Below are 17,501 nucleotides of genomic sequence, written 5' to 3'. Positions count from 1 at the left end.
AGCATTGTAAGAGTACTTTTAGACATTTAACGTTTCCAGATATTATGATAAAGAGCTTACAGCTACTTAGAAGAGATCATTTGCAAAAATTTCAAAAGCAATCATTTCCTATTCAAAAATCTTTGGCATAAACTGCTGTTGCTAAAACATTAATCTGGAACTGGCCTGCAAATTAGGCTAAATTGTGGCAACATACCAGCAGCTCCCTCCAGAGTTATTCAACAAACGCTTACGGGAAGCTTATTCAGATGTTGGGGTGATTATATCTACAAGTTCCCAGGGCTGGACTCCCTCTTCGATCTGCTGTGGCCACATATTGTTGGTGTTCTGTACACAAAATCCTCACAGCTTTGGCCTCAGAAAGATACATATTGAAGGCTTAGGATGCAGCAGGGACACAGAGGCACTGTTTAGCCCATCACAAAAGCAACCTCTGGAGAAAAATGAGTTGCTGCCTGAGGCATTTGATTTCCCAATTCTGTAGCACATGGCTGCACAACATGTCCTGTGGCAGGTAGAAAAAGCATAACATCAAGGTTTCGGTAAAACACCAAGAGTGTGGGGGCAAGGAAACTGAGTCAAGGCAGCAGAGAAGTGTCTTTTAGAGATTCATGGCTCTGTCTGGTTTACGTAAGTTTGGAGACAGAGGTAACGTCACTGTTGGTGAAATAAACCCAGTCCTGTGAAACAACCCAGAGGCATTTTAAGAAGGTCACTTAGGAGGTTTTCTTTCCATTATTAGTTCTGCTGGAGACTTTGATACCAGAGACTTTGATCCAGAGACTAGAAAGGGTCTAGATGTGGTTTGGATTCTTTTTTGAGGGAGTCTCTCATCCTCTGCAAAGAGCATGATGCACAGTCAGGTATGATGACATTTGTAAAAATAACACTTTTCTTGCAGCTACCTGGCCGAGCAACGAGTTTTGATAGCCAGGGATCCTGTTCCTCACCCAAACCACCGCTTACACCCTAGGGAGCAGGAGAGGATTCATCATGGTCAGTGGCCAAAGCTCCCTCATAGTTCACATCTACATAAACAGAAGGTTTGGCTTCTGCAGATGAACTGTATCCATATTTTTTTATCAAAATACATTTTTCCTATTCCAAGTCTTATATGACAGTTTATAATAATTTGTTAATGTATGAATGAAGTTGACTCGAATCAAATACAACCCTGCCTCGTGCAAATTCATTCACCTGTTTTATCTCTGGCATATATCCAGTGTCATATTCAAGCAGTGTTTTGACGGGACCTATATCTTTTCATAGGCAAAGAAATCAAACAAAAAGATCCCTTAAGCAATTCAAAACTACTGCAGCTTTTAACACCTAATTCTTTTGAGGGAGAGCAAATAGTCATATACAGCTCATGTAGTCAATTTCTTCTAAATTGCACTAAATCCTCTATGACTTTGCAAGATAGCACTTCAAACTGAATGTTGCATGAAAAAAAACCAACTGTTGTCATGTTTTGAGTATCTGGAAAATCAGTTCATTCCTTGGGCAGGGAGGAAATGCTGATTTAAAGTCCACTGAAGGCAATGAGAAGGATCTACTGACTTCAATAGGTTTTAGTCCAGCCCTTATGGAACAGGTATGAGAACTGGATCTATGCAGTTATAACCTTCCAGCACCCATGATGACAGCTGCGTCTCTCCACAAGTCAAACTGCAGAGGAGACAATGCTCAGAAGTAAAGGAATTTATTTTATGTGATTTATCTCTTCAGAAAATTGACCAAATATTGCAGTTACCTACAACATTTTTATGATTCTTGATTTAATGTGACAGACTTAGATTTCTTTGAAGTTATTTTGACTGAGTGCACAGCACACATGGAATTTAGTTTCTGGTTGCTGGCTGGATGCCTCTAGACATATATGCTAAATATGAATTTGAGATGTGTTTTCTGTCAGTTCATGAAGAAAGAAATTGAAATGTGGCTATTTTACAAGCAAGTTAACTCATCTATTAGAATACACAGTGACAGCAAATGCAAAAAACTATTGGTTGTTGTCAGATGATTTAAAAACTAGAAGAGAACTACAAAATATTTCATGGATTTGTCTCTAAACACTGCAGTTTACCTCAATCAGATAAATAAGATAATTACTTTCTCTTTTCCTTTTTTTCTTTTTCTTTCTTTCTGTGAAGAGTGTAGCAAAGACTGCATGATTGGGTCTGACGTTTTGAAACCTGGACTGCAATCACAAAAAAGTTGTGGTGGTGGCACTTTTTGTATCTTTACAATATATATAAAGAAAAATTAGGAGACCATGTTTTTTCCAAGACAGCATTTTTGCAGAAGTATCATGCAGGAGAAAAATATCAGTGGAAGATTGATTTAGGATAATGAAAGAAATTTTGAGAATTAATCTAGATATGAAGGCAAAAGGTCATTTTCGCAAACTTCTGAAGAACCATTTTGGGTTGGTTTAGCCTGGTTGGCACAGAATATGTTCCTGAAGATCCAGTCCCTCCTTGCCACTGACTAATCTCTAAAACAGTCAAACATGCCTGGAAGTGTCTTAACTGCTCCAGGAAAGCTAGCAGGGCTGGTCCTAACACTACAGGTGTATCTAAGTCAAAAAAGGGGGTAGATTTTATACCTTGGCTCCTGTGCCTATGAACACAGCAAGCAAGCAAATAAATATAAAAATCAATCTTTCAGACAGTGTTTAAAAATTAAAAGTTAAAAAAAAAAGAAAGAAAGAAAAAAGGGGAAAAGGGGAAAAAAGAAAGCCTTTGCTCCAGCCCAAGTTTCTGAATGTCTGTTTCAGGTTGTAATTCATAGCCTCTAGGCAGAAATGGCTTCTCCCAGAGAGGATTGGTAATGCTGAACACTGATCCTCCCTGCTTAAGATTGTATTTTCATCACCATAAATACAGAGCAGCCTTGCAGAATTTCATTCCTCCATTTGCTCTGGATGAGTAATTTTTTTAATAGGAGAACAAACTCTCCTCTGTGAGGTTTTTTTTCCTCCCATCATTATTATCCTAACAAAATTCTGTGGCCTAGATCATTTTCAACATGATTCCGCAAGGCTGATATAGAAACAGATGTATATGTATATATATGTGGAGATTGAAAAACTATTTTATGTATACATTTATCTTAATATAAATTATATCTGCAGTGGCCTTTGTGGCCTAGAAAATACTTTTTGTAATGTGGTACTGTAACAGTTAACTAAATATTCTTTGCACTTTTTTGCACCTAATATCCAAAAAGCGAACAAATTCACGATCAAATGTAGCATAGGTGTTCAGCAATGAGCAATGTATTTTTACCTATTTTATTGTTCTCTATGAGTATCCTGTATGTTTCATCATAGGTAGTAAGGTATTTTGAGATTCATTTTCTTAAATTTTAATTGTTGTCAAATACCAAAGGCTCAGTTTATGCCCCCTTGTTGTGTTATTTTTGGTATTGTTAGTAACAATAGTGAATGACTTCAGTGTCTAAACTTGATGGATGGGTGCTCTGCATCTAGGAGAAATCAGGCTGCAAAATCATCAGGATGTCTAACTTCAAAAATGATCCCCTAATTAATTATACTTATTCCCTTAGCAGTGATTAATAGAATTAGCAAAAAATATTTTTTTTCCCCTTTGTTTCCTTAGCCATCTCAAGGGACAGGATATGTACTTAGTATATAACCCATCCATCAGCTCTAGGGCCTGGCTCACAAGTTACTCTCAGTGACATCACAGAAGCACCAAGGAAGAGCTTAGCACAGTTTAAGTCAAGGAATAGGTTGCTCAATGTATATCTTTATTTAGGAATTTTAGATATTTTAATTTGAAGAAGTTGCAAGTTCCCTGCTTCCATCCTGATTTTTTTTCCTGCTTATCTACATTTCTCCCATATCTCATACATTAGCATAATTTGGGAAGAAACAAATGTGGCAAAAGGCTGGTGTAAAATATATTGTAGTACTTCTACAACAGTTAAAAAAGTTTCATTTCCTAAAGGCCTGAGTTATTTTTCTTGAAGCAGTTTACTGGAAACAACACCAGTACTTAACAAGAATTGTATTTTGCACAGCCTAGCTTTTTTTAATACTTTCACACTGCACAGGTGAGCACAAGCTCAAGAAGATTTAAGTCATGTGCAGCACTCCATGGCCTCAGCTTTGCATCCCAGAACCATACAGTTCTGCTGACATGGCTCTTCTCCTCGCCCTCCCAGCAAGCAATGAGCTCTTTCCCCACCATCTTTTTTCTATGCTGGGCTTAGGAATATGAATATTGGCCAAAGACAAAGTGGCCAGGAACTTCCCCTGCAAAATTTCCTCTTCTATAAATGGAATTCCTTTGACTTCTTATGTTTAAGTAAAAAAACTATATATTTTTCTTAAAGAATCAGCACCACATTCAATATTTTTGAAGAAAATATTGAACTAACAATAACTGTTTTCATTGGGTTGATTTTTTTTAAGGGGAAAAGCAATTACTTACCTAATTTCTTTCTGTGGATGCATTTTTGGAGCAATATTAAGAAAAAATTTAGTTAAAAGGCTCATTTAACCCATCCTTTTCTCCTCTTTCTCGGTTTTTTAATTGGATTCAATGTAATCTTTTTAAAAATTTTTAACATGATGATGTACAACATATACATGACAGTCTAGTTCCAAGATTATTTTGCTATCTCTTTTTTATAAACTTTTATATGTATTAACTTTTTATTATACTCCATTAATTTAATAGGCTTTATACACCCGAAATCATTTGACTGTAATTTTTGAGTGAGCAAACATTTAAAAGAAGAGTATTTCAGAACTCAGTAATAGAGTTCTTCTTCTGCTGAAAATGTAAAATTTTTCAGAGATCCATAAATGTGCCTGCAAAATTTGAAGATCACCTTATTCAACCACGCAAAAACCCAGGTTTGCACATACAAGTACTTGCACTGGCTGGATGTACAATCGCTATTATTTAGCACTTCTGTTACAACAGCACACCCACACCTAATCAGAAATACATTTCAGTTCATGATAAACACAAATCTGTACTGAGTGACAGTTCCTTGACCTGAAAGGTTCCCATGATGTTATTTCATACAAATGAACATGCTTGAAAATTCTGTAAGCGTTAAAATATGACGTGTATGTTAGTCAGACAGGGAGGAGACTTTTGGACAAAGTTCATGCAATATGTATTGGACCATCCAAAATATGGATAAAATATACCATATATATCAGAAATACAAATGCATGATTTGATGGGACATTTTCTCTCTCATTCACACCACAGCAGAGACTCAGTTTAACTCAAGATTCACTTTCATTTAGCTTCTGAGGCTTGCCAGTCTAAACTGAGCTCTCTGAAAACAGCTAAATCATGGCACAGAGATGACCACAGAATTAGGAAAGACCAAGGAAATTGTGGCAGTAGACACAAAGTTGTTCACTGCAACTGCAAGTGCTCTGAAATGGAAACCTTCCTCCTGAAACTGATAATAATTTCAGTAGTTTTATCACTTGTCCTTTTTTTCTCTGCTGTAAAACAGCACAAAAGGAGCACATTCCTGAAAAAGCATAAGCATTAGGCATAGGAGTTAATTGAGGTGCTGATCACAGCCATTTGCCTTTTCCAAGGCAAATAAAACCTTAACTTCAAAAAGTGTCTTTTGTTTACTCATCCAGGTGAATAATATCTCCTGCACGCTTTCCCTTTTCCTTAACCCTGGAAACTGGCAGTTTTTTAACAGTGCACAGGAAACCAAGAGCTAGAAATCTAAGAGAAAGTGAAGCTGCAGGTGGGATTTAAATTTCACAGGGGAATCTGGTCAGGAGAATGGAACTAACACCTTCAATCTTGTGCTGAGTGGTAAGGGATGCTTGATGATAGCAGGTGCTCAGGGCTGTAATTTTATGTTTTATCTGATAGTACCTCTACAATGTTGCTGTTGCTGGGAAACCTCTTTACAGGCTCAGAGAGGAGAATGCCTCTGGTATTGCCATGTGAATTTTTTTCCAGCCAAGTGTAGACCATGACTCGTGTTACATGGGACTCAGTCATCTGGAAGGGCACAAAGCATGTTAAATTTGCAGGACAGGAAAAATCAATTTGGTACTGTGCCACCATGGGGACTATTCACTTTGTTGGTACTAAGGACAAGTGTTTGTGCCCTGCTGATCCAAGGGAGGACATTTCTTACAGCACTCTGTGGCTAAGCCTGTGTTGCTGATCCACGTCAATGCTACTGAAGATCCTCAGTGTCAACATTGTCAAAATATAACTGATACATATAAATACAGGTTATACAGGTTGCCAGAATACCAAAGCTCCCTCCTGTGGAAAAGAAATGATGACTCCCTGAAATATAAATCAAGGCAGTGTGTTCTGGAAGTTGGATCTGCAGGAAGTCACAGAGCTGCTGTGATGAAAGTGGAGCTGCTCTGTAATAATTTATGAATACAATATGTTGAGTTGACTATTGGTCTTGAATTAGGTGAGTTCTGTAAGTCTACTTAAGGGAAAAAATGGGCAGAAAATGTCTGGCAGGGGAGTGTCTCTCAGCAGCAAGTGAGTTTTATAAAATGTTAATGTCCATCTTGGTGGCCTGGGAGACTCTACTGATGCTATAGCCAGTCTGAAAAATGCATCTCATCTAAAATGGTGAAATCAAACAGGCATAGGAAAAAAGGCACAGGAAAGATCAAGAGCTCTGACTCAGAGCAGACAAGATTTAAGTTTGAGCAGGCTGGGGATGCAAGCTGGTACTGTAGTTCAGAGGGAAAATAGGCTTGGTTGCTCTCCCATTAATGGATGAAAAAGCCTGGGGCAGCACAAATATGCATATAGACTGTTATTTTCAATTCCATTTATTTGAAATATTTAAGTTTGCATATTTAAGATTAAATATTTAAATACCATTCTATTTTTAATGAAGTGGTGTATTCACAGACTCCCTAAAAGAAAAGTTGCAAATCCATTCAGACTGCCTGGGTTGGCACAGTTACAACAGACACAGTGTCCCAACACCCAGCAAAAATTAAAGAAATGTGATATCCTGCCTCTCCCCTGGAGAGATGAAGTTGGGAAGCCTGACACAAAAAGAGAACTGAAGACAGACCAAGGAAAGGATGAGGCCACAGCTATTTCATCACAACTTCAGGGCTCACAAAGTCATTGATTAGACAAGAGTGCCAGAAACATGTTTTCATGGCAGCAACATACCTTTTATTCAATTTTCTTCTCCCTCAAAACACAAGCATATATATGTTTTTGAGGGACGGCTTTTAAACATTTTGGAATATTTTCATACCTTAAAAATTCAAACTGCTGAAGTAAAGTAAATCTATCCATGCATCTACCCATGAGGAAAATAAAATTTTAAAAAGAGCAGGGAATAAAAACTTTCTGTACAATAAATAAAGCTCTAGAACATGCTTCAAGTTGCTTTTCTGTGTAGAATAATGGTATAGATTTAAGACCTGATATCCTCAGACCTCTTAGGTTAAAAAGAAAATACTGTGCTTCTGATTAAAAAAGTAATATTTTCCTGCAGGTATAGAATTCCCAGTTGTCTGGCCTTGTGTAATTTCAAATATCAGAAATGTTCCAACAAATGCTTGTCAACATCACAGACAAGAATTTTAGGCACTTAAATTAGCACTGACAAAAAAGAATCTGCTTTTTTGGGACACTTTCTAGGTTAATTTCAGAAGAAATTGCAGGCTGTTGGATGTTTTTGTGAAGCAGATACATTCCCATAAAAACAGTCTGCAAGAGGAGAGAGCAAAAAGGGTCGAGTTGCTTTTTTTGATGTGCTATGAGTTGAGACTGATAATAGGATCAGAAGTGAAAAGGACTGAACAAGAAGACGTTTAAAATCTCTTGTGACATCTGAGCCATGAACAGGAGACAAGAGAACAGGAGGAAAGCCTATAGAGTATGAAAAGAGCCCTCTAGAAAGAAAAAAAATTAAAAAACAAAACAAAACTGTTAAGAGGAAAAGTGGAGAGTATAAAAGGGGGTTGAATAGTCTTTTCAATAGAGAAAAATATATGTGTAACAAATACTTCCAAATAGACAGGGATTTTTGATGTGACTCTCCTACCTCATATCTTGTGGGGCCATTTGCAAGCTCACGAGGGTAGTGGGAGCCAATTTTAGAACCTGAGTCTGTTCTTAAAAGAAAAAAAACTCTCACCTCCCACAGATCTTGCTCTCAGTGGATTCACAGTGCAAAGGACACTGGTAGTTGCTCATGGCATGTCCTTCCCCCCTATCTTTTTCTCGCAGCACAGCTGAGGCAAAAAAAGGGCATTTCCTGCACGTACTCCGACACATTCCTCTCTAGATGCTGTAATGGCCTCCTACTTATTTGCACCTGACATAGGTTGGAAAATTTCTAATAGTTGAAAAAGCATTTTTATATAATATCACCTCTTCACATTATCAAAGCTTCTGACAAAGAGTGCTTGAATCACCAATAGGAAGCACCTCTGGAAATGCTGGTGTGGTACACAAGGTACTGGTTTTCTATTCAAGTCAAGCCTCAGCTAACACCTCACAATGGTGGACAAGTCATTAGTTTGCTGCAGGCACTAATTCTCTGATGACTCAAAAATCTGAAGTCATAGTTATGGTGTATTTCTCACTGCATATACCACAGGTCTTTGTGTATGAATAGAGTCCTGAGGTTCCAGCCAAATCCCTTCTCCTCCTGTTCTTCATATTCATGGAGGTTTGGCTGAATAATGAATTCTTATTCCTTTGTCCTAAATTGTCCCATAGGAGGGGGTGTACTGTGAATGTTTCACCCTGGGAGTGGCTGCCTCTTATTAAAAATCAGAGTGATCAATAGAGGACCATTACTTCCCTCACCGTGGTTTTCTGAGGCTTAATTGTGTAATAATAGTTATGAGGGAAATAACTGCATAGCTGAACAAGACAGAGAATTGCCAGCTGTTATTATTTTTGTCAAATAGGTGTGTGGATGGGTGTACCTTTCTTCTTCATGTAAATGGAGATTTGGCTACCACAGAAAATTGAAAAGGAGTTCTCCAAAGAGAACTTCACACCCTTACATTTATTCCTTTCAAGCTTTATGTATTATAAGTGTTTAATGATCTTAATTTTAGCACAAGAACCTGATTCATTTATTTAAACCTACGACCTTTTCAGTTCTTAGTCCCCAAAGGTAACTTTGGGCTAGGGAATCAAAATCACTAATGAGAAAGTATAGCTTTATTTTAGCCAGCAACTGAAATCTGCACAGCTGGACCTTTTCTGTGTTCCTCAGAAAGGGAGCCTGGCACTATTGCACTTTAGCTTCTTGCCAGTAGCAGACAAACAATTGTAGGTCATAGCCAGGTTTCAGAGAAGCTCTGAGGATTAGCCCCTAAAATCCTGGCTCTGATTCTGCCTGCCCTCCAGGCACAGGGCAGTCTATGAAGTTGAAGAGCAGTCCTACCCAAAGAGGGCTGAGAAATCTGTGCTGAGAAAAGAGATTTCATTCAAATTATACCAACATGGCTTTTAGAGTTTTTTTGCCTTTTTTCACATACTGTTGTTAAAAATTGACTTTTTCTTAAGACCATATTTTATAATTTCATCTCTAGTGGGGCAAAAAGTGGTACTAAAGTACCAATATACTCATGCACTGGAACTAATATTGATGCAAAAAAAAAAAGTAAAAAAGCCTTTCAGCAAAAAATATCTGTGGCAGCAAAATATAAAGGTGCTGTCAAAAGGCATTTTGCTTTTTTATGTGACTTTTTCTGACTAGAATTAGAATATTCCACCTCCCTTTTTGGGCTATCTCAAGAAAAACACAAAATGGTAAATGTATCTAATGTAGATTTAATAGTTATTGAAACAATATAGCACAATAAAAGTGATTCAGTTCAGCCTCTTAAGGTGTAGTATTAACAATACACATTTATTTATATATTTTGCATTGCTAAAAAAATCTATTCATCACCTTATTTCAAATATACAAGAATTCTAGCACGCTTTCAAAAGAAGCTTTCTTTTCAAGCTAATCACTTGCTACTTTATATGCCTATTGTTCTTGTATTAATTAAAATGAAAATATTTTCTTAATATCATGACAATAGACCATTAAATGTATCCAGCAAAATCATTCTGTAGGTCTTTTTAATATGGCCTTTCCTCTCAAAGCACAGCCCAGTGCTGAGATCCAGCAGGACCACTGCTCTTGATTTCAGTTCACTCCGCATCAGGTTGGGCGTGATGATGTCTCATAGCCTCTCGTGAAATGAACCCAGGCCCAAGGCAAGCAGAATGATTTCTTTTACATGCACCATGAATTTTTGTCACTTTCTGACAACTCAGACTATATTAGAAGACTTCAGTGCATCTCTAGGGTATGAGCTATTATTGCAAATGCTGATTTTACTAACACTAGTAGGAAAGATGAGCCTCAGCTGCCTGACTTGGTAAATAAAAATGTCTGGTCTATGTAGTCAGACATGGAGGTGATGTATTTTTACAGATTTTTCCTTTTTAACGGTGGCCTGCAGTTTTCCACAAAATGCCATTTTTTTTTGAAGCTCAGAGGGTGTGTGTATAGACTAAACCTTTCATATGGAACTTTTAGATAGTCCTGTTGCACATCAGATATAAAGCACTTCTTCTCAGTCTATATTTCTATGGAGAATATATTGAACAAAATTTAATTTTGTTAAATAAATAGAAAACTGTTTCTCAATAGAACAAAAAAGTATATATATATATTTAGTATTGCTCCTTGTTTCTCTTTCTTCCAAGTGTAGGTCTAAATTCTTTCTATTCTTCTCTGTTTAGGTTTTTGTAGGATATGTTGGACTTAAATGCACGTGTCTAAGGATGGGATATGGCTAGCTTTCTATCCTAGAAGTAGGCACTGCTGGCGTCCTGATTTGGAGAGGCACTTCTGACTTGTGCTTTCTCCACTTTCTGAGGGACATCACAAGGGTGTTTGTTCAGCAAACCATGTGAAATATTTTTTAAATTTTGACCTGTTAATCTCAGTTCCCTCCATGCCAGTATAGCCCTGATGGCTGGGATGGGAGCAGGCAAAGCCAGACGGCATCTCTTCCTTGCCCAGCTCTGCCCAGTCCCCACCACCTCAGGCAGCAGGACTGCAGCACTGATTCCTCTGAGCCGGCCAGATGCTCCTCCAGCCACCACAAGGGGAGTCCCAAAAGCTTCTCCTTCCTTTCCACAAGCTTGTAGTCCATGCTGCATTCAAGCTGACTGGCTTCAGTGCAATGCTCATGAAAACTGAAGCAGGGGGAGGAGAACAGAAATTAGCCACAGAACATCATGTTTTCCTAGTGTATGCTTGTTGTGGGGAAGGCATTCTCCAGAGTGTATGCTTCAAAAGGTAGGAAGTTAAAATGGAGTTCCTGGCCATAAGAAATATTGACAGCTAAAAAAACCTACTCATATTTAAATATTTAGTATCTTGAAATCTTAAAAGAAAGCACCCAGCACACTGTCAGGATAAGCATCTTTGCTCTGACAATGAGGGTTCTGGATTAGGCCCAAACTGGCCAAACTCTAACAGAACTCCCTACCTTTAAAATAATCTTTATGATTAGATCAGAAGTGTTGCCAAGTCTATGTAGCTTACAAAGAACTGCAAGTTCTTCTAAGATTTTGTCTCTTCTTGCTATGTGGTGTTGGCTGACCAAGATCTAATATTAAATACCTGACTGTTCTAGTACCCTTTATTCAGTGTTCATGATGTGACTTTTTAAATGAAGTCTGTGATTTGATACCTAGACATTGTTCAAGTCAATATCCTTGGCTTCTGCGTTATAGAGACAAGAAAACAAAACTTTTGGAACTTGTGTTACTGGCTTTTTGTATGCGCTAAATGGCCATTTGTGAAACTTGACAACATAAATTGTACTACTGATAGTAAATGGGGTTTTTTTTGCACTAGCCTTTGAGAGCTGTAACACATTTCAGTATTTTTACAATGTATCCTCTAGAAAGTGTGAATCTATTTGTCAGTTCTGAAAAAAATATGTAACAATGAAACCTCAAAAGATGTTATGAAGTGTACAGTTTGTGATAATTTTATATTTAAAAAAGACAAGAAAAATAAAATAATTCATTTGAAATAATTTTATTCTAATTGTTTCATATGTATTTTGAACAAGAAATAAAGTGATTAAAATTACTCACCTTTTTCTGTCATTCTTACAAAACCAAACTTTCCAAAGTAAATAAAGATCAGTGGATTACAATGGCCTCCAGTTTAGCAGCCCTGTTTATATCCAAGGTGTTTTCTTCTCATGAAACTGTTACTTTAAAATTCTATACTATGAAGAAGCAAAGGATATTTTTGCCACCAGATTTGCAAGGTTCAAGACAGAGTGCCTTTGAGTGAAAACAATTAAATCAAGCAGTTCCATTATTACTTTGTGCAATTCTTTTCACATTATCTTCCATTTCCTGCTATGATATTGTTTACCGTAATCTCCAAAGTCATTAGACCATGTTTTAAATAATGGATTAACTATTCAATTTAATATTATTACAGTATTTAAGAATATTGAAGTATTTCACTAAAGAGACACAAGCTTAATTTCCATCTTCCTTTCTTCTAGTTGCACAATCATGTAGATAAACAGACAAGAACTTTAACACCATTAAATGGAAAAAATATCCAGATTTGAATAGGACTTATGTTTAAACTGAATTGGTGTTAATGACAACAACTTCTGAAGCAACAATGATCCACGCTAGGCAGGTTCAAGCACGTCAGATCTTTGCTGACACTTACAAGGACTGTTTAAAGAGGAAAATGAGGCTGTAAGTGCTCAGTATCATCTGGATGTGATCTATTTCCATTCTACCTGATGCTTAAGTTCCATACTACAAACCCTGAGGTAAGAAAAAGCATACAAGCAGTTGCCCTTTGGCAGAGTTATGTAATTCTCCTGAAGTGAAATTAGATATATATATTTGAGGTTCCCATCCTGTTTCTGATCTCTGCTGGCTGAAAATTAACCTATCCTAAGTCAGGTTTAAGATATCAAATGCAATTCAGTTCTCTGCTTCAATTCAGGGACTTGGTTCACATCTCTGATTGAAAGATTCTGTTTCCTTTGAAAAACTGCTTGTCCTTCTCTAGCAAGGGTAATATCATTCCAGTTTGCCACTGCCTTTAATCTTAATATTCTCTCTTTCACATATAAAATGCTAATTTTCATTAGAGTGATGGGTTCTCAGGGTTATGAATATTGTAGTTTATTTTGAAAACTTGTCTGCAATTTGCATAGAAGCAACACAACCATCTCTAAGATTTCACTGCAGTCTGTGAAATATAATTTCTGCATGAAGTCCTAATCCTTCTGCTTCAGTCACTCCCGAATATATCTTCATTCCTTACAATAATCAAATTTCCTAGCCTGCAGAGAAGCTGGAGGATGTGCATCTTAAAATGGTGCAAGAACCAGAAGGTAGAAGATTTGTCAGGAAAAGAGGAGAAGAAAGAAAGGCAAACGAAGCCCAGAAAAAAACATACATGATAAAATTTTGCAAGTCATTGAGTATGCTTGCACTCAGAGAAAAGCACTATCTTTCAGTCACTGCACATTACTACCACACCTTTAAAAGGGATGCAGAGAAAATCAGGGATCAGAAGTGAATCCAGATCTCCCATCTTCTAGACCACAAAACTCCCACTCCTCTACATGGATTTGTACTTGGCATGGAATATGTGGGAGTCTCCCAAAGGAAAAGCTGTGATGCATAAGGAGGTAGCAAATGATTTATAAAATATATATAGTAACCTCTTATCCTGCTAAAACACATTGGTTCAGATAAGGAGACAGAAATATGATTTTCTCACAATATTGTTTACTATATCATTCTGAAAGTTGAATAAAAGCCCTCCTGCTGCTTCTGCTGTAGATAACAGAACCTGTTTTTCAACTCGAAAGACAGACACAGGTATTTTCAGAACAAAAGGTCCTGAATGAACTCCCTTCTCTGTGCTGCTTGGATGCAGCTCAGTTGATCACAATGCTGGTTACAGTAACACAAAACATTATTTTAAAAGCTTTAAGTCTATGGCAGAATAAAGACAGAAATCTTTATCACTCGTCACATTCTGAAAAGTGGCATTTTGGGAGCAATGCAAGTGCTCTGATTTGCACATGCATTGATTTTTCTTAACGTGCCCACTGTGCTTAAGTTGATCTATTACTCTCCCCTTTGGAATTTTAAAATGCAGCAATCACAGCCTAAGCTCTTCTGCTGACGTGATGAGCATGCTCACTCACACTCAGGTGCTTTTTTTGCCTTCTCCAGAATATATTTTATGTCCTCAGCCTTCACCTTACACATCTTCAAAAAACAGCAATTCTCTTTTTGTGTGTGTTATACATCCAATAGAGTAGTGCTTTTCCAGTTAAGGTGACCAGCCACAGTTTCCCATTTTAATTTCTTTCATAGCTTTTCAGTATATATTCTCTTTGCTCTAGTGCTGTCTCTCAAGAAAAATGGTGAACACAATTGCCTTCCTCCAAAGAGTGAGACTGATGAGAGTTTGTTACATGTCCCAACATAATTTCAAACCCAGCGCATTTGAGGATCAAAATTTTCTTTGGAGTGACTGCAGAAGACTTTCTGTGAGGTTGGCTGTTATGATGTGCTCACTGAGATTCAGGAACCAAGTCAATATCTGAGACTTTACATATTAAGTGCTATATGTGATGTTATATAAAAATAAATTATTTGTAAAATCTTAATAATAGTGGGACTGTGCAAACATGTTTTATGCAGAATTTATAGTGTTTCACTCATTGAATATTAATTTTGTTAGTAGTACCAAAAAAAAAAATCCCCAAAAATATTGAAATATAATAATAGTTTTGTACTTAATTATAGATGAAACTAACAGAATGGAAGTATGGCTCACTTACACTCAGATTTTATTTAACTTAGAATTTCTATTTGGGAATTCTTGACTTTTCATCCCTTCATTTCCGAGGTCTGAGCCCATTAAGCCTACAAAGAACCTGCCTAATAAGTTTCTCTTGCCTTTAACCTTGTTCTTTAGGATGCATTTGTCAAATCCACCTAGTTAAATTCAAGTCGTAACTATTGGTTTTGGACACCCCTGAATCATATAATCATTAAATAGTTTTTGTTAAGGAAACATCCTACCCAAAATCCCTGTGATACCAAGTCTGAAGCAAGCTGGATAACCGTCCTAGTCACCCAGCACCTTCCTCATCATTCACAAACTACAGCCAAACAAAGAAGTACCTGTGCCCAGGTTCTTAAGGCCAAGGCCCTGACCAGCACAGCAGCCAACCTTGCAAACCTGGAAGGCATCCAGAGGGACAGCACCAAGCAATTCCTTCCTTTGCTTCTGTAGCTTGTGCCTCTGGCTTAAATGTGCTGAGGTTTAGACAATGCCAGATTTTCTAACTGCTAAGGTGGGCATGGGAAACACCTGGCTGGAGAGCACCACCTCCAGGCAGCACACTAGGATAGGGAATCAATCAGCTCTTCACAGGAAAAAGTTGAAGCAATACTTTGGTTAGAAGTCGTGTCTACTGGCTAAAAACTGAAAGTAGATGTTGCTGGAAATGTATGTATCTTTTTTATGTATAAAATTTCATTCCTAAAAGTGTTGATCAGTCCTTTATTCCTGAAACCCGATAAAATCAATCCACTAAGGTTAAAGGCTGGGAATTGAACCCATCACACAAGTGTGCAATAGTGGCAAGCATCAGAGGAAACATTTGCTTATCTTCTTCCCAAGCTCCATGAAATCACTTTTGTATTCAAAACGACCATCCTCTGCAATAACACAAGGGATCATTCTCGTTGTCTCACAAGTATTTTCACTGGCAGCAGAAACTGAGTCACATGCTCTAGCTGTGGCACAAAGGCTCTTAATGAGATCAGCATAACCATAAATTCAACCACTATTCAGGGGGTTTCAGAGAAGCAGCTTTTGAGGTGAGACAGAAGGAAGAAATCCAGGGTAGATAAGAAAAAGAAAACAAAATATATTGTCAAACTACACAATGTTTGGTTGCTTTCAGCTGCTCCCATTGTTCCCTTGGCCTGATTTTAAAGTGATTTTACATAAATATCTCCAGCAGAAAAACAAATGTCAGTCAGGCATATAGAACCATTTATCTGAACAGCAGTAGAGCTTCGTTTCTAATTCTTTCAAATGAGAGAAGGAAAGCTGTCAGACACTGCCCAGCCATGGCACCACATGGGGTCTTAGCTAGAGGATTGTGATAACTGCCTGCAGCATGGTAATGCAAGCTAATTTTGTTATCCATTTAATTGCATAAAGCACTCACAAGCTCATATAAACTCTGATTGTTTTGCAAGTGCACTGAATTATGTGTAATTTTGACTGACATTGTAGTCTGGTAATATTTATCTGTGTGCTTGCCGGCTAGTAATAATTAGATTTAAATATTTACATTGAATTCTTATTGAATTTGGATATTTAAGTTCTATTATGCAGACAAATGCAGGCTGCATACTCAAGTAAAATGATACCAAGCAGAGCTTTGAGAAAACTAATTGAACATCTGCAAGTAATGTTTTAAAAGTGTGTGCTGTATGAATAACTGAGTCAGCATACTAAGAAATTAAAATCTTTTAAAGAGTCTATTTTTTTTTCTCCAGCTCAAGAGCCATATATGTGCCTAGGACACTCACATCTAGATTCTTTCCCATTTTCCGATGAATATAAGTGTCTATTTTGTTCCAGCTGGAGACCCTACCTCAGCAAGCTGTGGGATTGAAAGGAACAATTGTATTGTTCCCTTGCAGGCATGTCACCCAAAACCCCCTTGCACCAATCAGCTCCTGTCCTTTACCCTTCATGGATGATTTTTAGGTGACTGGATTGAGCCTCACTTCTCTTCCCAGAGAATTTGCAAAATCCAGGATCAGCCTGGGGCAGTGCAATCTGTGACATTTCTCTGTCTTGATGGGGTCTCTTTTTTGCTTCAGGAAGGAAAGCACATGTGACTCTTCTGAGAACAAGTTATCTCTTCAATCCAGGTCATTTCCATTTGAAATGATACTTTGAAAAAGCCAAGCTTAGCCCTTTTCCTACCTTCTCTACTTCCCCACCTTCATGAAGAGGAAGAATTTGACACAAAAACCACCCCATTCTCCTCTTAATGACTACAGACATGACGTAGAGCAGTTGTAGGAGATAATGTGGGATGCTGCTCTATCTTTCTCCACTGTGTAAGGAAGAGCATGTCCTGTCCTCAAAGCAACTGGCTGCACCCAGCTCCTCTGCTCCCTGCAAAAGCAGAGTCCCACCAGCACAGCTTGTTTCCTACCAACACAATTTTCATTGCAAGGGTGACTCTCTGCCTTGCCCATCAGTAGCTGCTCTTGTTAAACACTTCCAACCTAACTAGATTGGTGAGTTGACAAAAAATAGGAAAGGGAAGGAAATGGAACACACTAAATTCTAGTGAAAGTCATGTGGTTTTGATTCTGTAAGTGTACCAGGTCTGGTGTGGCTTGGTT

At 37.7% G+C, this 17,501-nt stretch overlaps 1 protein-coding gene across 1 annotated transcript in view; it reads left to right on the top strand.

Annotated features, from left to right (window-relative positions):
* The window catches only part of SYT10 (synaptotagmin 10), a 45,148-nt gene extending 33,000 nt beyond the window's left edge, over positions 1 to 12,148 (top strand). Inside the window, exon 7 of the mRNA XM_039571183.1 lies at positions 902 to 12,148. Within this exon, the coding sequence (XP_039427117.1) occupies positions 902 to 973 (72 nt within the window). The 3' untranslated portion in view covers positions 974 to 12,148. The remainder of the gene's footprint in view (positions 1 to 901) is intronic.
* Positions 12,149 to 17,501: the final 5,353 nt, after the last annotated feature.

Source organism: Corvus cornix, chromosome 1A, assembly GCF_000738735.6.
Source record: "Corvus cornix cornix isolate S_Up_H32 chromosome 1A, ASM73873v5, whole genome shotgun sequence".
In the NCBI taxonomy this organism is placed as follows: Eukaryota; Metazoa; Chordata; class Aves; order Passeriformes; family Corvidae; genus Corvus; species Corvus cornix.
This window is presented reverse-complemented; position numbering and strand designations above follow the sequence as displayed.